Source organism: Phyllostomus hastatus, unplaced genomic scaffold (genome assembly GCF_019186645.2).
Source record: "Phyllostomus hastatus isolate PE091 unplaced genomic scaffold, TTU_PhHast_1.1 phas_contig_36, whole genome shotgun sequence".
Lineage (NCBI taxonomy): Eukaryota > Metazoa > Chordata > Mammalia > Chiroptera > Phyllostomidae > Phyllostomus > Phyllostomus hastatus.
The window spans coordinates 2,280,112-2,300,967 of record NW_025333862.1 but is presented as its reverse complement, the minus strand read 5'-3'; the positions used below and the strand labels follow the sequence as shown (position 1 = coordinate 2,300,967).

Here is a 20,856-nt window from a genome sequence, read left to right as displayed (position 1 = left end):
AATGCAGGCCTGATTTCCCATGGGAGAACTTCTTCATGGGCGTGGTCCTGCCTGCCGACTCACCCCCCATGGTTTTCCATGTGGATGTTGAGCTACATTTCCATGTTCCGTGAAGCGGTTCCCTACACAACCCAGCACTGGTCTGGGAAGGATCCTTAATGATGTGTTGTATCCCCAATGCTGGCAGCTTTGGCTGTGGGGTGCTGCTGCTGGTGTTCCTGTTAGCATTGCCCCAGACACCAGATATGGTTGCAACTGCTGCCTTTGCCAGAAAGGTTTTCCTTGTTCTTCTTTTTGCATCACTTATCCCCTAATCCTTCGCAGGCATGGGTGATCTGATGGGCTTTGCTGAGGCCTGGAGGGAAAATAACTGGTGTCTTCAGCTTTGATAGTCAGAGATGACCCTTGTCTTCCACAGCTTGTTGATGGGAACTTTCCAAACATAGAAAGACATTGGGTGGTTAAAACTGACTAGTGCACGTTAAAGGGGTCCTGGGAATGAAAGCCACATGGTGTTATGCACTGGTTCATCTGATTATAGCTGGCAATCAGTCATCATTTATCTGCTTAAGTTTATTAGGCACCAACTGTGTGCCAAGCAGTGGATGAGGTGCTTTTCTATTCTTAATGTCCTCTGGTACCCACTGTAATCTTTTGAGATTGTGGAGATGTAAAGGAGTGTTCACAAATAGTAGTGTCATTTGTGAAGGGGGCTTAGACTCCACATTGAGAATATTGGAGGTGAAGAGGACACTATACATTTGTGGGGAGACAAGCTGTAGTGGACTCACAAGAGAGTGTCCTTGTGGGAAATTGGGACTGGGACAACAATGAGGTCATCCTCCTGCCATCCTCATTTCCTACCTTCTTTCTCCCATATGGCATGATGACTTGGCCTTCTTCAGCTCTGGGAATACAGAGATGCTCCTTCTCAGTGAGCTAGTTGCTTGGCCCCTACTCAGAGACTTTCTGTTTCTTTGTGGGTGTCTTCTATGTTTCAGGGTTTACCCAGGTGTTTTTCCTCAGTGACTTTTTCACATGCATCCCTACTTACCCTGGCATGGGCTGGTGAAGTGTTTACCTTGCCAAGGTTCCAGGTGGTACCCAGTACTAATGGCTCAAACTTTTTGCCTTTCCCTGCAGCCGTTAAACACAACTGGTATCCTGAGCTCCTCTTCTGCTACTTCCAACAGGTCAAGGAATAGGACTCGCTATCGGACCAAAGCCTTGAGCTCCGAGGTAGATGAGAGCCTCTTTGGAGGTATCAAGGTAACTCTCACGCAGTTTCTCCAGGTAGCTGCCATGTGGAGGCAGTAACTTATACTAGTGTTACTCAGGACAAAGCTAGCACTGGGCATGTGACCTCTCCTGGTAACTCTTAGATGAAGGCAGAGGGTTGTTCTGAGATCCAGTAGTGGATCTCTGACATCTGATGGGGACAACATAAATAGGACACCTGGCGTCCTCCACCCATTAAACCTTCATGTCTGCACAGCATTGAAAATCTGTTGTAATATTGAAGGGGAGGCTCAGCTGCAGAGAGTTGGATAGTTGCTTAGTGAACACTCCATGAGAAAAACATTTTAGGGCCACACTGGATCAAGCTTGCAGACACAGAGCAATGTATTTTCCCCTCTATCCAAAAACAGCACCAGGGCAAATCACAGTCATTCTCCTTTCCCATGTGCTCAACTAAAACAATTTCTTAGCTTTGGGAAACAAGCAGGTCTTTATTTGCAAATGTTGTACTAAGAGGTTGACAACTCTTTTAGTCTAAGAAGGAGAGCTGGAATGTTAATTGGAATAATCTTGGTACACAGGGAGGTCAGTAGGTGAGAAAGAAGAGAGGCAAGTCTAGAAAGAGAATGAGACATGGAGAGAAAGGCCATGAGGGATTAAAAGAGAAAAGGGAGAGCAAAGATGCCAGTGGTGGCCTGAATACTGGTGTGAATACCTCTGACAGTGGGAGGGTTGAAGAGAGAAGTGACATCTACCTTTGCTACTCACCATCTTCACTGTGAAGGGACTTTTCAGATGGTTCAAGACGGTATCCTGCATTTAGATAACTCCCACTCTATAGCAGTTTTCTTATCGACTATGGAAAGAATCAGAGGAATGCAGTTTTACTTACATTTTTTTTTGTTTTGGGCCCAGAGTGACCCTTCTAGTCAAAGCAAAATAGATTTAGAAATGGCCGAGTTTCCTTTATCCTGTTGACTAGCAAAAAGGGCAGTTAGAAAGATGCCTGCCTGTTCCTGGTCCTGCTTTTTTGGACTTACTGCTGGGTGAGATTCCAGGAAGTCTCTCAACCAGCAGTAGGGGGCAGAAGGGGCCTGTGGTATGACTGACTTGTGCCAACTTGGAAGCAGAGATGGGCACCAGGTGGCAGCAGCAGTCTGGGACCTATGTGCAAATGAGGTTCTCAGGAAGGAAGGACTTCCATTGAGGCCACCTCACTGCCTCTACTCAGGACCATGCTTACTGCATTAATGATAAATGAAGGTCTTTGTGGTGTTCAAAAGTTCTCTGAAATCAGTGATTTCCTTTTCTTATTCACTCCTTCATGGTCAGAAAATTTTGAAAAACAAATCATATCTAATTTTTATTCTTGCTGAATTCTAATTCTCTGACTTTATCACCATATTAGATTTAAGGGCATGTCTTCACCAGGCCATTTAGCCAGTTCTCACACCCCCAATTTGGACTTCTTTGGGAATCAAAGTAAATTAATCCAGACCATTAGAAAGGATTAAAAAATCAGTATCATAGATTGGATGAGTCCATAACAAATTGTATTGCTTTAAGCCTACAGTGTGGTCCAAGAGAGAGAATTATCCCTCCTTTTATAAATCATGGAAAGAGGAGGAGAATTTAGAGGCCTACAATTTTTAAAAAAGATTTTATTTATTTATTTTTAGAGAGTGGGGAAAGGGAAGGACAAAGAGAGGGAGAGAAACATCAATGTGTGGTTGTCACTTGCACACCCCCTACTGGGGGCCTGGCTCACAACCCAGGCATGTGCTCTGACTGGGAATAGAACTGGCAACCCTTTGGTTCATAGGCCTGCACTCAATCCACTGAGGTGAGAGGCCTACAATTTTTATTCCTGATGTTTTTAGGTAAGGTATGTACACATTCTAGCAACCCCCTCCCTCTTCTTATCCATCCAGGAGTATCTGCACAAGTTATAGAGAGCCTTGTTCTCAGAAGAGCCAGTCAATACACAACACATCTGGCTATGTTCAAGTGCAGAACACCACACTGCTTTCTCAGTGCCCTGGCTACTTTTGGTGGTCCTGCAGTCTGGGCCCCAGCCAGCTTCCCCTGCCACTGGATAGGTGAAAGCCCCAAGAGAGTGGAATGCTGCACTTGAAGTTAGGACTGACTAGAGGTAGTGAGGTGACCAGTTTCTAAACTGTCCTTGCTGAACTAATAGACCGCGGCCCAGAATGACAGCCCCATCGTGCTACTCCAAGATAAACAGGCCATTCGGAAAACTTTCACCGCTTTGGGCTTGGACCACAAGCCGGAGACCATCCGGCTCATCACTCGAGATATGGTCCGGGAACTCATGTGAGTATCAAAGGCCATGTCTTGCCTTCTTGTCACAGCCTGCACTTCTGCTGAGGACTTGAGGATTCCAGGGCAATGAGGAAATCCACCTGGTTTCATTGTTAATCCATTCTCCACCTCTTTTGTCTTCATTTCCTCTTATCTGTTTTATGCTTCTCCTTCTTCATCTTGGCCTCTTTCTTTTTTCCTCTCTTGTATCTGTTACTTCCACTATTCTTGATTCCCATCTTCTTTCTCTGTCTGTCCTTCTGCCTGCTATGGAACCTAAGGGGACTTGTATAGGGGAGGTGCTTAATGCATCCTTCCTGAGTCCCATGAGTGCTCTTGGTAAAGGCAATGGTCCAGATGAATCATTTCCTTTTGGCTGCCTCAAGAATCTGAAGCAAAAGGAAACTGACCAGATGCCTAATTAGGCCCTTGACTTCTTCCCAGGCTCTGAGGCCAAAAAAGGAAATTCCCACAGGCTGTTGGTTTCTTTTGGGATTAGGTCAGCACAGCTCCCAAACAGAGCTGCCCCCTTGCTTAGCTCCTCCTATGGGGTGTAGGCCTCACTCAGCAATGTGAAATGAGCCAATCTTGTTGCTCAGTGGTTTAGCCCTTGTGCTAGTGCTTAATTCTCTGAAACCATTCTTCCTACTCTGGCTCCTCCCACTAAAAGCTTGAATTTCTAGCAAATGCTGCCTGTGTCATGAGCTAGGGTACAGCTAGGACAGCTGTAGGTACAGCTAGGACACAGATCCAGGAGCACTTTCTGGTTAGCCTTGGCATCAAACAGCCAGACTCAGTCAGCAGCCCTGTGGCTATCCCTGGGGCCTGAGAAATGGTTCCTTCTTGAAGTGTTCTAGTCCTGAAAATACACTGGAAATGAAGTAGCTGGTTCCTTGTCAGGGCTGCTGAAACCCCATGAGATGCTTTTTTAAATTCAGATTATTCCTGATCATTCCAGATTCCAGGCTGTTTTGAACCATGCCTCTTAGTCAGCCAGTATATCTTGGCTAAGCCCCATTTGCTCCACCTCCTGGACCTCCCCCAAACACTAGTTTAATTAAATGAGGTTTCACTTCCTGCCTTAGACATCTGTGTCTCATTGCCATGTGCCTGTTAAATGGCCTCACCCAGAAGCAGCTTTATTCCTACCCCCTGCATCCCTTACCTCCTCCTTTAATGTATGTCATTTATTTGTAATCATTATAATTACCTATTGGTTTGTTGAATGGTTGGGTGGCTGGAAAGGAGAGGTCTATAGACATGTCTCCAACTGTTGTTGATCAGACATTTTAATTAATATTTAGGGTTCAAAGCTTCTCACTGGGCTGAATGGATAGGGTGTTTAGGATTCTCACTAGCATTCATTTCAACCTCTCTGGCATCCCTTTGCTCTTTTTATGTCATCCTTGAGGAATAATCTGTCTTTAAAGTTTAATTCAGCAGCTTTGTTTTGAGTTCTTACTCTGTTCCCAACACTGGGCTGTGGTTAAGACACAGACCATGTCCTGAAGGAGTAATCTAGCAAGGAAACAGGCTATGCCCAGCTGGCTATAACACAGCCAGTGAGAACAGACCATGGTGGGCTCAGAGCAGGAGGTGGTCTGTTGGGTGTCCTGGTGGGGGAATCTGCATATATGTACATTGTGGGGAGGGCCATGGATGGCTACAAGAGATGGTGACATATAAGCTGGGCCTTTTAGAAAAAGTTCTTAAAATGTCCCTTTATAGCCCATGATGCTACTTCACCTTCTCCTGGGACATCTTCTCCCCAGTGGACCCACAGTGCAGTTGGCAGTCTTTTCTCCCACTGGCCATGTTTGCACAGAGGGTTGGCTGTAATGAGGGGAAGAAGAAAGCAGAGAAGCCTGAAGTGTAATGTGAACTCTCCTTTGCTTCCATTCCCTAACTTTGTTCATTCCTTGTGTCAGCATTCCCACAAAGGATCCCTCTGGGGAATCCCTTATCATGAGTCCTGAGGAGTTTGCTCGGATTAAATGGGCATCCCATGTGCTGACCAGAGAAGAACTTGAGGCCAGGGAGCAGGCCTTCAGGAAGGAGAAGGAAGCCATCTTGGTAGCTAACCCCTTGAGCCCTGATCTCTACAGATGGGAGGTAGAAGAGAGATGTGCTGGGGAGAGGCCAGCTTTCCATGAGACTGGGGACTCTAGCTAGGGGACCCTGGAACAGAGACATGCTATAGAATAAAGACCAGTTGCGGGAGCAATTAGGGGGAAAGAGGAGGGGTAAGATAAGGCCAGGGTGAGAAACATCTGGGTTCTGATGGCATGATGGGGTGGAGCAAAAATCACATTGGGTCACCTGTGGTAGTCAAGCTAGTGCCCAGGTCACAGCACAAAGAGCAATACCACACTGATGCAGACTGGTCTTCTGTAGGATGCAGTGACTACACGTAAGAAGGTCATGAAACAGAAAGAAATGGTTTGGAGGAACAATAAGAAGCTCAGTGACCTAGAGGAGGTGGCCAAGGAAAGGGCCCAGAACCTGTTGCAAAGAGCCAACAAACTACGGATGGAGCAGGAGGAGGAGCTCAAGGACATGAGCAAGGTTGGAGCTCTACACGCTTTTCCCCCTCTTATTCACATATTGGCTCCAGCTGGAGATGGGGCAAGGCGAGGGCAAGGTAAGGGGTTTGCTGGGGTGAAGGGGAGGTGAGACAGACCTGCATCTGCCATGTAATTGTTGTAATCAGAGGGAGCACTGGCTTTGCCTTGTGTTAGTTGTGTGACCTTTAGCAAGTCATTTGACCCCCCTGAGCCTCACTTTCTTCATTTGTAAAGTGAGGGTGGTAAAATTACTTGGCAGAATTAATGAACTCATATATGGGACAGGCTCTGCACACTGTGGATGGATAAATAAATGGGAGGATTTTACTTTTATTTTTATCCTACTAGTTTGATTCTGGCCCCAGAGGGTGGTCCAGGCATTTGGGTTCTTTTGTAAGTGCCTTAGCTGACAGTATAAACACCAGAGGCTCATTTGAATTCTTCGTTGGCATGTGGTTTACTTCCCAACCAAATGAAAAATGTTGACTCCCCAACCCCTTTATCTATGATTTCTGTCTGTCAGGTTAATCTTCTTTACTTAATACCTTCTTTTATTTTCAAGAGCTTTTACTTTATGGTTCTTATTGATGGTCCTAGGTTTTCATCCCCTTCTACATCACACTGGGCTCTTTCAGCTTAAAAATTTGGTGGCTTGGCCTCTGCAAGAGTGTTTTAGTTTCCCCAAGGATAGAACAGGGGTCTCAAATAGGGTTATGGGTCCCTAAGGCAGACCATAACCTCTAAAGTTTCATGGAGATTTTCTTGTCTATATGAACTTTATGGAGGACGGATGCCCGTTGCTTTCATCATAGTCCCAAAGTGTGATACATGGCCTGGCCCTCAACACCAAGACCCATTTCCCCGAAAGAAGCACTTAGCAGGTGCACAATAAGTGTTGTTTGAGTAATATTAATGGGAATGTCAAATATAAGAATGTTCTTGCTTTTTTGGGCTTGTCAGCAGCCATGTTCAGTGCACTTTATAGTATTCTGCTCCCATTTCTCTCCCCCCCAACTTCCACACCCTCATTGTGCATTCCTCCCTAACTTAGCCCTAGACCTAGTGCCACAATTTCATTTCTACTCCCCAGATCATCCTTAATGCCAAGTGCCATGCCATTCGGGATGCCCAAATCCTGGAAAAGCAGCTGATCCAAAAAGAACTGGATGCAGAGGAGAAGCGGTTGGATCAGATGATGGAGGTGGAACGGCAGAAATCCATTCAAAGGCAGGAGGAACTAGACAGGAAGAGGAGGGAGGAAAGAATCCGGTAAAGAGGAGGTTTTAACAGTTCTCTTTCTGTCTTTTCCATGTATCTTTAGGTCCATGTAGGCTTTCACAGAGGTAAGAGATGAGAAATAGCCATTATCACCATCTATTATCATCTCAAAACCTTCATGAAGTGATTCATGGAACCGCAGAACTTCCTAAAGCTTATTTCCAAGATTTTAACAGGTGCTTCACAATCTGGCCCTGATTCAGCCTCATTTGTTATAATTTCCTACCATCCGCTCTACATTTTCTCCCATCCTGCAACTTGGCAGATCTTGTCACAAGGTCGTGATCTTGCCATGTCTTGTTGTTCCCACTGCTTTGAATATCCTTTTTTAAAATTTCTCCTGGAAAACAGTCTCTTCCCTTAGTATGTAGTTTACTGTCATATCCCCTGAGAAACCTCCCTTACTTCTGCAGGCAGGCTCAGTGGCTCTGTCCTTTGTGCCCCATCACACTGTATTTATACCCAGCACACCACTTTTTGAAATGTGGCTCTCTGACCCTTACTAGACTACGTGGTCATGGAGGACAGGGTCCCTATCTCATTCATTTCTGTAGCTCCTCGGCTTAGGAGAGTGTTTAGCTTATTGTAGGTACTTAATACATGTTAGAATGGACAAATTTAGTTCTCTTCATTTTACAGGAAAAGATAAGACCCAGGGCAGGTAAATTATGGAATCACAGTGTCCTAGATTTAGTATATCAACCATAAAATACAAAAATCACCTCTATAAATAGTACATGTATGATACTGAATGATAGTTCTCTTTCTCCATCTGTATTCTGTTCTCTTACACCATTCATCTCTGAACTTCTAGTAGGTACCTGGTACACTATCATAGGCTTCCAATAAAAGTTTATTTAATGGCTAAGTCGCTCTTCATCTTTTGCATAAATATCTCCAATCAAGGAAATATCTCTGCCTCATTAGGCAGCTCTAATGATTTGAGCTGGTCTTTATACTGAGTTCAAACCTGCTTCCATGTAACTCTTACTCATTATTCCTGTTTATTTAATTTGGAGTCATAAAGACATTCAAGTGTTATATCTGAATGATTTTTTTTACACTTTCTTCTGGATTCTCATTCTAATCTGTGTCTTCTCTTATTCTCCCAGACTTTACTCATATATGATGGGTTCTGGGTGCTTCCACATTTATTGACATCTCAATAACACACAGGGAGCCACAGCAACACTGATTATAGAGTTTGGTTCCTCAGATGCAGCCTGTTCACTGGTATCTGACAGTCTTAAAATGTGAGATAGGATATTAGAAAGACAGTTAACAAACTGCACAGGGTGATAGCTGAGGTGCTGGAGGAAGGAGAAGCCATGGTCATTTGAACTCTTAAAGCTCTGTGAAGAATCTGTGAACTCTGTGAAGCTCTGTAATCATGAGAAGCCAGCTCCTTGTGATTATTCTGGAAAGGCTTGGGAGGCGGTAGGATTTCAGAGCTCTTTACATGCTGAAAGAGAGAAGGTGCATTATGATGCCAGGTGCACTCTTAGGAGCAAATGAAGAAAGGGAATATTAAGAAATATGAGCCCCATTACCAGGAACTCAGAAGAGATCCCCTTGAGACACTGGGGAAGGACTTTGGTCTGGGCTTAGGAGACATAGCAATGGGTAAGTCACTTTTCAAATTGTTCCTGCCACACCTCCCATCCTGGGAGTCATTTGGGTGAAAGTTGGAGAATAGAGACACAGACCCTTGATTTCTAAGACAGTGTGGCCCTGTTTCCTCCAGAGGAAGACGACACATTGTGCAGCAGATGGAAAAGAACCAGGAGGAGCGATCGCTGCTTGCTGAGCAGCGGGAGCAGGAAAAGGAGCAGATGCTGGAATACATGGAGCAACTCCAAGAAGAAGATCTCAGGGTAACAGGGCTGGACAGATATGCCAAGTTCCACCAACACCAGCAGCAAAGTCCTCCAAGATTTGGAGATTCCAGGGTGTGGACTAATGTTTTGTTAGGCACATGATCATTTCACAATATCATCACTGTTAACTTTTTTTTTTATTGCCATATTGAACATTTCTTTGGCTTTGGTGCCATCCATGCTAAGGATGAGCAGTAATTTGCATAGAGACTGTCCTTTCCTCCCTGGGACCTAGGTCCAAAACCAACATGTCCATGTTATAAATATACGGCTGCTTGCCTTACACAAATAAACAAGGATATTTTTTGGTCTCCCCTCAATTATCTAGGGATATTACATACTTTGTAGATGAACAGTAGCAGTGTCAGAGCTTTAGGCTCCTGCTGTTATCTCATTCAAATTACATAACATCCCAGTGTCATTAATTGTGTCGAGGAGCAAAAGTATGCATATTGTTTGCATAAGAAATGATGGCATACCTGCCCAAACTAAATAGGCTTAAAATATTCTCTTCCATTTGCCTTTTCTAGTCTATTGCAGTATAAAAAAGCACAGCAAGGACATAGCAAGCATTTGGAGTATCTACTATTTTTTCCCTCAATTTTTTACTTTTGAAAATTTTATACACACAGACAAGTTGAAAAAATTGTACCACATCCATCAATGTTTTACTGATTTAATGATTGCTAATATGCCTTAGTTGCTTATCTCTCTTAGATGTATATGTGTATTTTGTTATTGCTAAACTGTTTAAAAGTAGTTGCTGATACCTTGACACTTTGCTACTAAATGCTTCAGTCCACCTCCCTGAAGAACAAAGCAACAAAGTATACATGTCAACAAAACCATTATGACATCCCCTGACAAAAAGTTGAATCCAGTGACTCTATATCATTTAATATTTAATTAATATTCAAATTTCCTCAATTGTTTAAAAAATGTATTTCAGTTGTTTTCCTTTTTCCAAACCAGGATCACTCACTTAAGTCCTTTAATCTGTTTTGATCTAGAAGAGTTGTTCTGTCCTTCCTTTCTTCCTTCCTTCTTTCCTTTATTCACTCATTTATTTTTAAAGTTAAAAAAAAGTTTTTTATTGGTTCTAGAGAGAAGGAAAGTGGGAGGAAAAAGGGAGAGAACCATCAATGTAAGAAACATCAATCAGTTGCCTCCTGTACATGCCCCAACTGGAGACCGAACTTGCAACCTAGGCATGTGCCTTGACTGGGAATCGAACCTGTGACCTTTCAGTTTGTGGGATGATGCCAAACCAACTGAGCCACACTAGCCAGGGCTCATTCATTTATTTTTAGAACACTGATGTTTTGAAGCATCCAGGCTGGTTGACTTGAATGTCTACATTGTGATTATTTCCTCATGGTGCCATTTAACTTGTTGAAGATGTATGCTTTTATTTCTCTCCTCCTTCCCCATGTTCATGGATGAATGAGTTGTCATTTAATGGTGCATTTGATGGTGGTGAGTGACAGGGAGTCCCTGAAGAAGTCTTATAATTATGAAGACTTCTCAGAGCACCCTGTGGTATGAGAGGAAGATCACCTGGATAGTTAGTGAAGATGAGGGGCCATGTAGCCTTGTGAACTGCTTGAGAAGGCAATCGACAGGGCAGGAAGACAGAGATACCTGGTCAAGTTCCTGGCTCAAGAAAGAAAAAGGACCAGGAAGGAGAGGTCTGGGACAAACACATAGGGAAAGACGTGAGAAATGGAGGCTGGAAAGTCCAACTAGATTGTGGTGAGTGGGGATTAGTGGGCTCACTGAGAAAGTTTCAGGTGTCATCGAGTCAACACCATTACATTGATGTCTCATTGTCATTTTGCTGTCCTTCTAATAGGCATTTGCTGAGTCTCCAGGAAGTATTGTTAGGCAATTTTAAGGTAAAAACTTGTGCTTCTGCAGCTCAGATTTTCCTTATCTTCTCAGGATGGTGCAATGGCAGCTTTCCCCACCTTGCTAGCAAGATGGCAAAGAGTGAGGGGAGTTCATCTGGGGTTGCTTTGGAATGGCTTCAAAGATGAGAATCAGGGAAGGTTCTTTGGTTTCTTATAAATGAAATGAACCAACAAAAACAAAAAATTAAATAAGTAGGCAAAAATGTAAATACCTGATTGTATGATATAGATCAGAGATCAGCAGCTTTTTTAGCTTTAGTGTCAATGGGATTAAATAATGTCTAGGGTACCAATGACAGGCCTAAAACTGGGGGAGGAAGGTAGAAGGAAAAGGAAAAAAGGGAGAAGGGGAAAAGGAGTGTGAGAGTTGGAGTGGCAAAAGGGGAAAAGTGGATTGTGCAAGGAGGTAGGTACAGTGAGAGTGAGGGAATGCTGGTAGCCACAACTCAGGCTTCACATGGACCTGGCTAGAGGCAGACAGTGCTGTGCTGATCTGGTTCAGAAAGCTTCCTGGGAGAAGGACCCCTGAACTGGGCAGTGAACCAGTTCACTGCTGAGGGAGAGAAAATAGAATTCCCTTGGATGAGGCAGGGTAGAAGCTGGGTTAAGGAGGTTTTGGAAGATCAGGGAGGAGTTTAGCCTTTGAAGAAATGGAAGGAGTTGGAAACAGTGTGGAAGATAGGGTGAGTTAGTGAGTAGAAGAATTTGAAGTAAGGAGTCCAAGTTTATTTGGAGGGAATAGGGAGGCAGCTGCACAAAATTCCAGTGTCCCTCAGCACTGAGACTTGAGAATGTGCTTGGCTCCGAAGTCCTGTGATCAACAGGTGCTTCCAAAGGCCAGGGCTGGGAAAGGCAGAGGCTTCTTTGTTAGAGGGGATCTTGCCATTCAGTGTCACATTGGTTCTCTGATCTGTATCTCTCGTTGTGTTTCCCTGTGCCTAAGATTTTTTTTTCTTTCTCACATGCCACTCATGTTGAGAAATTCCTACTTTCCTGCCTCATGTTGAGAGGGTCGCCACTTCCCTGCCTCATTCAGCAATAGTTTATTGAGTATTTTCTGTGTTCCTCTGAATTGGGCTACACGTTGTTGTGAAAGAGAGGAAATACGACACATGATCCCTGTTTTCCAGCTGTGACAGAATGAACACACAGAAAATTCACAGGACCTACAAGGTGGTGTATTATTAAATCCCAGGAGGCATGGCACCATCTTAAGTGCAGATAGATAATCAGCAATAAAGAAAGAGTTGAAACTTGGGACAGTTGAGCAAGATTTCCAGAGAAGATTGGAACTTTATTTTAGACAGATCAGGTTTCAAAATCCTGGCTCTGCAGTTTATTAGCTGTTTAGTCCTGGGCAAATCACTTTAACTCTGGGCCTCAGTATCTTCTTCTGCACAAGAAAAGATAACAAGGCCTAACTTTCAGGGTTTGGGGATGTGTTTAGGTGTTAGAGATGGGCTTATGTGCTCAATGAATAGGAAGTACCCAATTAGGGCAATACTTATTTAAAATAATTACTATTGATGATGACCAAAAGTTTGGGTTTAAATAGGAGAAGGAAATTGAAGGCAGTAGGAACACATCATGAACAAAGCCATAAGGATGGTATTTAGCATGACGTGGGAGACACTGATTGGAATTTTAAGATCCTGTACTTCCTGAGAGTATACATAGATCAACAATGTCAGAGGCTGCCGCAAAAGTTGAATGAAGACTGTAAAGAGGCCATTTGGCTGGAAGAGGTCATTGACAACTTGTGAAAGAACAGCTGTAGCAAAGGATAGCTTTGGAGGCATTTGTCTCCCTGAATCTATGTGTGTCTCTCTATCCTTATATGCCAGTATCTTTTGGTCTTGTCCCCTTCTACTCTGAGGCTGTCTTTCTTTTTCTGGCAGGACATGGAACGAAGGCACCAGCAAAAACTGAAGATGCAAGCTGAGATAAAGCGCATCAATGATGAGAACCAGAAACAGAAAGCAGACCTGCTGGCTCAGGAGAAGCTGGCAGACCAGATGGTGATGGAGTTCACCAAGAAGAAGATGGTAGGGACCTGGTTTCTGATGCCTGGGACTGCTGGCCAGGAATGAAACGTCTTTCATAGGGAGAGGCAGGCCTGAGAGGAACTGAAGGAACTGCAGTGCAAGGCAGCACCATCTTCATTCTAAAACTTTAGTCCTTAGTTCAACATCCTGGCTTCTTTTTCTCTTCATCTTGGCCAGTCCACTTGTTCCTTAACAGAGAAGAGCATGGAAAAAACACCTAGGGTGTTATTATCCTTGTTAACACCTTTGATTAGAAGTTGGAATGAGGGTCAGGTGCAGGGAGGGAAGAAAATTAAGACTGTTGGTGAAAGTAAAGTTTTCTGTGGATTCCTCATAACCTGGATACGATATACTCAGTAATCATTAGTCAGCTTCCCATAAATTTCTTCTGAAAATTATTGTATTTGGCATCCTGTACTAGGTGCTAGACTCAGAAAAGAGAGTCTCTCCCATCCCCCACTGTAGAATCCATAAAAACAAATGAACTATGGAACAGAGAACAATACTTGCAATAGTTACGAGGGGGATGAAATTAAGGAATATGCAGGCTCATTCTGGGGCAAATATGGGATAATGGAATTACTGGGTCTAGAGCAGGGGTGTCCAACTCATTTTCAGAGGGGGCAACATCAGCCTTGTGGTTGCCTTCAAGGGGCTGAATGTAGAGCTCCTTGCCCCTAGTTAAGGAGTAGTTACATTTATACAGTTCTAAAATTATATTCGGCCCTTTGAAGGTGACCATGAGGCTGATGTGGCACCTGACAAAAATGAGTTTGGCACCCTGGTCTAGAGGAGTGGTGGGTAAAAGAAGCTTTTAAGTATGGTTTAGATGGAGTGAACATGAGTTTATGTAAAAAGAAAAGGAAGGACTCAAGGTAGCTGGAAAGTTATTCAATTCTATATGTGTTGGTCCTGTCCTCTAGTTTTGAGGTTTCATAATGACAGAGGGCACATCGTACTTCTCTATAGTAAGTTTTAATGATGGACAAGGGGAGGGAAGGTGTAATTTGAAAAGGCATATATAATATACAACATACTCCAAATGCAAAGCACAGAAAATGAAGCTCAACAAAGCTTATTTGTTGGCTTTGGCTTTCTTATTAGATGCAGGAATATACAGGGAACAGCGAGCATGCAAGATGAGGTTCATAGATGGTTTGTGCATAATAGTGATCACACACTGCCGTTTGTTGAGTGCTTAGTTTGCATACAGGCTCTGTGTCAAGTACTTCACAAGTGTTGTCTCATTTATTTAATCATTACAGCCACCTTGTGAACCTAGTCACTGATTGATTCAAAATATCCTGAATGCTTCAATGTATGTCCACTGTCAGTCTAGGCCGAACATACCTAGGCTCATAGTTTGGAACTCAGTGGCTATTTCTCTGAATGTTGGAGTTGGTAAACAGGTTTGCTGGCTGCAGCAGAGCATCTGTGGTGGCCATGATAAGAAATGAGGTGGTGAGGTGACAGAGAGCTGAGAGCAGTTGTTGGGGATGACTTGGATTTTGAACAGAGCTAGAAGCATGGAACAATGAGAAATCATATATTTCTGGGCAGGAGAGGAATATGTCTTGTCTTCATACATGGAGAGAACATTGGCAGAAGGAGTTGCAAGAGGTCACAGCCCACTGTAAGTATCCAAGTATATGACAAGCCCTTTGCTGATCTCACAGTGGTCTCTGTTACAGCCAGAGCTGCCTCTTTAGAGCTAATTGTCTGTGGAAGCCTCCAGAGTTTTCTGCCCTGCCATCTAGAGCCAGGGAGACCAGAGAGACCAGCTTGACACACAGAACGTGCACAGCTTAGAAGCGGGCAAGTCATTGAGCTGCACGGAAGTCTAGGACAGTAGAATGAGGGCTAAGGAATGTTTCTTATGGAGAAGATCACATCTCCACCCAACCTGAGCCATTACTCTATGACTGCCCTGGAATGGTTGTTGGGAAACTGGGTTTGGTAAGCTCTTTGGGATATATGTTATTTCAGAGGAGTAGCAAAGGGAGCCAATTTTGATGGTTCACTTCTTAGGTATCTGTCAACCACTGTGGGACTGCCCAAAGCATGTTGGCCATTTGCCTAGGGACTAATGAGATAACCTCCACCTGTTAAACTTTACAAGCCAGGCAGGGAGACCCAGTTGTTACTTCTAAAAACTTGGTTCAGTGACCTTGTAACTTGGGAATTGTGAAGTAGTAGAAAGAGTATGAAGGCTATGCTCAGGAAACCTGCATTCAAATCCTGTTTGATAGCTGACTAGCTATGCAATCTTAGGCAGGACCCTTGATCTCTATGAACATCAGTTTCTTCATCTATGTCTGTCTCATGAGATGTGAGGACCCTTTGGGATTATATAGGAGAAAACATTTTATAAATGCTAATTGGTTTTATGTCCTTGCATTGCTAGTCATTTTACCCTACTAGAAGGAGTCCAGAGGTGGTAGGGGAGATACAAGACAGATTGGTACAGGGGCTTGATTTCTCTCTGCAAGGCTGTCTCAATGAGAGCTGTTCTACAAAGCATTTCTTTTTTGCAGGCTCGAGAAGCAGAGTTTGAGGCTGAGCAGGAAAGAATCAGGAGGGAGAAAGAGAAGGAGATTGCCCGCCTGAGGGCCATGCAAGAAAAGGCCCAGGATTACCAGGCAGAACAGGTACTGTTTAGTTTCTGCTTCCCTCTACCTCTCCCATTTACTTAATTATTCCTGTGACAGCCTGTAAAATGGCCTCAAGCAGGGAGAGATTTACAAGAAAGGATGCTAGTTATCTAGACTCCAATCATCTGAAGAAGGGTGGGCCTGTGCCCAGTGCCTATGGCAGCAAGGACCCAATGTGCATTATGCGCTTAAGGTTCAAGAGAAAGTTTTTGTCAGCTTTGTAAAGAATTTTCAACCTTAACTAACCATTGAAATGTGTCACCAGAGAAAACTGAAGCGTCTCCATTATTAGCAGTTTTAAAAATTGGAAGCAATTTCAGGACTACCTGGAGGTGTTTGAGGTATAGGAAAAGAATTGGGATGAGTAAGCTGAAAGGACAAGATGACCTTCTCAGGGTATCTTCTGACCTGAAAGTTCTATGATAGGATTTCATTTATTCTTTCCTAGAATAACCTTGTTGCTAGAGAAATTCATGGACCTTCTCAAAGCAGTTTATGTCAAAGTCTATGAAGGGGTGTCTTCCCTAAGGCACCTCATTGTTTTGCACCCTCACCGGTATCCTCATCCTCTCCTTTCCCAGGATGCCTTGCGGGCCAAGCGCAACCAGGAGGTTGCAGACAGAGAGTGGCGCAGAAAAGAAAAGGAAAATGCACAGAAGAAGATGGAAACAGAGACCAAACTGCGGAAGAGTCGGCTGGAGCAGGTGGCTTTAAAGGAGCACAGTCTTGCTGTTCAAGTGCAACGGGACCGTGATGAGTTTGAGAGGATCCTTCGGTAGGAGGGGTGGGAACCTTGGCTTTCTTTTCCTTGTAGTATGGCAAGAATGTCTATGTTGGGTAGAGAAGCTTTCTGGCCATGTCCACAGACAGATGCACATCCACCTTGACAGGGTCAGTGGGGTCATTCTAATTAGATAGATGGATGAAATGTTTCAGATACTTGAGCTGATTAGAGAATTGAAAAATGGCATCTGAAAGTGTTGAAGGAATAGGGGATTATTGGGATGATTTATCCTGAAGTGTTAAAGGTGTAAGTAAATGTATACATCTTGTCCTTTCTGTGAACTACCTCCTGCTCCATGTTCCCCTGCAAGTTAGGGATGAAATTGCAGCAGGGAAGTTGAGGAGAGATGGAGAAAACTTCAAACACTGTTGGTTGTGGGTCATTGGAACAGGGCTTTAAAGGAGGTCTTTGCCATTCATTTGACAAATATGTGCTAAGCACATAAATTCAAGGCTCTGTGTTGGGTGCTATGGGAAATATTAGAGATGAACAAAATACTTTTCTTGCCTATTCTATAAGAAGGATGTCAGAGACTCATTTAGATGAACATCACCTATATCTGTCCATGTCTCCTGCCTTGCCAGCTCTTTATCCTTTTATTTTTGTTTTTTCTCATGGCTCAATGATAATTCCACCACATAAATGAAAGCTAAGTGTTCACATCTCTTACTGTCACTGCTTTAAAGCAGTCAGCAGTCACAACTGCTCTGGTCTGCCACCCTCAGATGTGGCCCCTGGGGTGTTCTCCAGTCTCTAACTGTTCTGGTCTAACTGGGAATGACTCCATTCTTGCTTTATAAGATCTTCAGCTGTATAAGATTAGAAATTTTCAAAATGAAACAAGCCAAACAAAATTTGAGTGTGTGTTGGGGCGGTTGGGATAAAAATTAATGAAATTGTGCTGAGATAAGTAGAGACTGAGTGGCAGTCCAGCTTCCTTGATATACATGTGCTAGGTCCTTCTTCTTCTTCTTCTTCTTCTTTTTTTGTTATTTTTTAAAGATTTTATTTATTTATTTTTAGAGAGGGGGATGAGAGAAAGAGAGGGAGAGAAACATCAGTGTGTGGTAGCTTCTCATGCACCCCCTACTGGGAACCTGGCCCACAACTCAGGCATGTGCCCTAACTGGGAATCGAATCATTTACCCTTTGGTTCACAGGCTGGCACTCAGTCCACTGAGCCATACCAGCCTGGGCTAAATCTTTCTTTTTAGTACAGCCAATTACTTGTATGTCAGACCAGGCCCTTGGACTCCTGGCTATAGGCAGAGCAGATCCATACGAATCTCTGTTCTTGTCAGAGTCAGATTCATAGTCTTTTATTGGACTGTGTACCCCCAGCCTGTCCCTACTGGCTGCAATGCCCTTTGACTCTGTAGCTTTCCCTTCCCTACTCTCAAGAGTTGTGCCATGGTCTCTGAGTACCTGGTAAAGAAGGCAGCTTTCTTAATGGTCCCAAAGATTCTGCTTCTGGGCTGCTGTCTGCCTTTCAGATATCTGCCTTCCCTAGCCTCTATGCCACTGGACATCTGTATTGCCTTTAGCAGGGACTAATAAATGTTAATAGAAAGAAATTAGAGTTCTACTTCTGCCACTGACCCACTTATTTGTTCTTTGCTCTGTTTGCCTGAAGCATATATATTGGCCAGTTATTAAATATAGACCAGCCCTTTGGTGAAATTCAGTTTTGCCTGTTCTAGGATAGTACCCAGTGTCTCCAGTGCCATGTAGCCACCATGATGGGTGTCTTAAGTGCTGGGAGCATCTCTGCCATAGCCAAATTTTCCTACTTCAAAAGTATAGCCTCCTGTGTAGCCTATATATGGACTTTCTGCTTCTGGACAGAGATGCCTTTAACTCTCAGCCTGTTGACTAAGCAGAGACAACTAACCTATCCTACCCAGTGGTTCCTAGAAATGCCTGGGAACTTTCAAAAAGTACTTATGCCCAGGCTGCATCTCCAAGATTGTGACTTAACTGGTCTGGGGTGAGGCCCAGGCATCAGTGGTTTTTGGAAGCCTCCAGATCACTGCTCTAGTACTGTGAAATGTCCAGGTTCTTCCCTGTTCAGATTTTCAACTGTCAGCCACCCCAGGGATTCTCTAGTGACATATACAGGTTCCCCAGTGTCACCCTGTTTCATGTAATGTGAAACAATAGGAAACTGTTCTCTATATAGAAAAATAATAGCAAGGCAAAGAGGAGAGACTTCCTGCTGCCGTGGATATGCCTGAACAGTGGGGATTTGGTGTCAAGAAAGTCAGCACTTTCTCTTCTGGTAAACTAAGAGGGTTTTGTTTTGGGAGTAGAACTTTAAAAGGTGTTTGCATAGTATAAAAGAATTGCTGGGAGTTGAACTCATACCCCATGTATAGCTAGAGGGAAATGATAAGTGAAGCAGTGCTTTTGGTACCTTTGTTTAGGTGTGAGTGATCCCAGGGGAGCAGAGCAGGTGAGAGATCCCTGCCTAAGATGATTTTACATTTTTTATTATGTTGAGAAAGAAATAAAATGATATCTCTGGATGGTTTATGACTGTATTTCCTCTGAGATATGAATATATTTCATTTGAGTTTTTTCTGAGCCTATCTAGTCTATATTAGCCATTTCCACCTCCTCATGTCAGAGTCCATGAAGTATTCCTGTGAAACAAGCTCTTTGGTTCATGAAGTATTCTTGTAAAAAAGACTCCTAAGAGGAATTTGGAGAGTTGGAGCAACAAGAGAACTAAAAGATATCAGGCTGAGTTCCTTTTTTCTTCCAGCAATTAAGGAGAGCTTGCATGACAGATTTTACCACTTCCTTTTTAACTTCCTAAGTATCTCTATTGTTGGTTTTGTATTTTATCATTACTGTTCATGAGAAGGAAGAAAGGAAAGAAGAAAGTTAGAGAAGGAAGAAGGGAGAGAGAGAAAAAAAATAAAGATATCTTAGAACAAGCTGGAGGGGAGTTATGCTTTGTTATAGGAGAGAAGAGTAAAAATAATAGCTTCTAGTGAGTGAAACCATGAGTGTAGGACCAGCTACATAATTTGCAGGACCCAATGAAAAATGAGATTGTAGGGCCCTTTGTTTAAAAACTGTTAAGAATTTCAGAACAGTGACAGCAGAGCATTAGGTCAAGCATGGGGCCCTTCTAAGTGTGCAGGTGGCATACTGTTGCATGTCCTGGCTGGATGAGAGGGGGGAGCATGTGCAGAGGCAGCCTTGGAGGCTGATCTCTGAGCCACAAAAAAGGATCAAAGTATGGGTCTCTGAGACACATCAACTGGAGGAGCCCACCCTGGAGGTTCTCCCAGTGCCTTTCCTTGGCAGGGGCAGAGCAGCCTGGCCAATTACACAACCTGTGTTCCTCCTCCAGGGCTCAGAGAGAGCAGATTGAAAACGAGAGGCTGGAGGAAGAGAAAAAAGCCACAGGGCGTTTACAGCATGCCAACGAGCTCCGTCGCCAGGTGCGTGAGAACCAGCAGAAGCAGGTGCAGGACAGGATCACCACCTTCGAGGAGGGCCGGCGCCTCCAAGAGGAGGCCCAGAAGCGGCGTGAGCGCATTGATGACATAAAGAAGAGAAAGATTGAAGAGCTGAGGTGCTCTTCCCCAACTCCTCTCCCCTTCCCCAAGGGGATGGCATGGCTGGAAAGCTGGGATTCAGGGAGTGAAGGGGCATTGCAGAGACACTCAGGAAGGTTGCCTTCTGAAGGCAAACCTCCAGCAAAAAGTCCTGGGATTTGGGTTTTCCTGGCTTTCTGAGAACTACTTGGCAGGATGATGGAGCTTTGACAGGAATATGTTTGGGAGATAAATCCTGGGAGTGGGGTTGGGGGTACAGAACCCCAGGTTCTGAAAGCCCACCCAAAGTCCACTCATTTCCTGCTGCCTCCTCTCTGGTCTTACCCTCCCCTTACATCTACCCCATGCTTTTCCTGCAGAGCCACTGGCCTTCCTGAGAAGTACTGCATTGAAGCTGAGCGCAAAGCTAACATCCATCCAGCCACCTCTGTGAACTGAGGGGTGCCTCTAGCTACTCTGGATGCCTGCAGGGGAAGGTTTCACCCAATCTCTGGGTGTCCATGATTGCTGCTGACATTTCGTAGTTACAGATTAAATCTATTCTACTTTAAGGAACAGCCCAATTTCCTTGTGTGGGGATGTGGCTACTACAGGGTAGTGAAGCAAAATAGGTTATA

The 20,856-nt window shown here is 44.0% G+C and overlaps 1 protein-coding gene across 1 annotated transcript; it reads left to right on the top strand.

Moving 5' to 3' along the window:
• The first annotated feature begins 1,113 nt into the window (after window positions 1-1,113).
• CFAP45 (cilia and flagella associated protein 45) lies at window positions 1,114-20,790 on the top strand. The gene is made up of 11 exons (XM_045841611.1): window positions 1,114-1,269; window positions 3,437-3,573; window positions 5,490-5,634; window positions 5,956-6,126; window positions 7,216-7,394; window positions 9,148-9,277; window positions 13,089-13,235; window positions 15,770-15,883; window positions 16,468-16,661; window positions 20,032-20,256; window positions 20,599-20,790. Exons 1-11 carry the CDS (start codon window positions 1,114-1,116, stop codon window positions 20,675-20,677), a joined length of 1,677 nt encoding a protein of 558 aa, XP_045697567.1. The 3' UTR covers window positions 20,678-20,790.
• The last annotated feature ends 66 nt before the right edge of the window (window positions 20,791-20,856 follow it).

Excerpts from the sequence above, each read along its gene's own strand:
- CFAP45 (XM_045841611.1), top strand. The coding sequence starts at position 1,114 with ATGGCTCAAACTTTTTGCCTTTCCCTGCAGCCGTTAAACACAACTGGT. Across the intron at positions 3,574-5,489 it reads GATATGGTCCGGGAACTCAT|CATTCCCACAAAGGATCCCT; the intron begins GTGAGTATCAAA and ends TCCTTGTGTCAG. Across the intron at positions 5,635-5,955 it reads AGGAGAAGGAAGCCATCTTG|GATGCAGTGACTACACGTAA; the intron begins GTAGCTAACCCC and ends GGTCTTCTGTAG.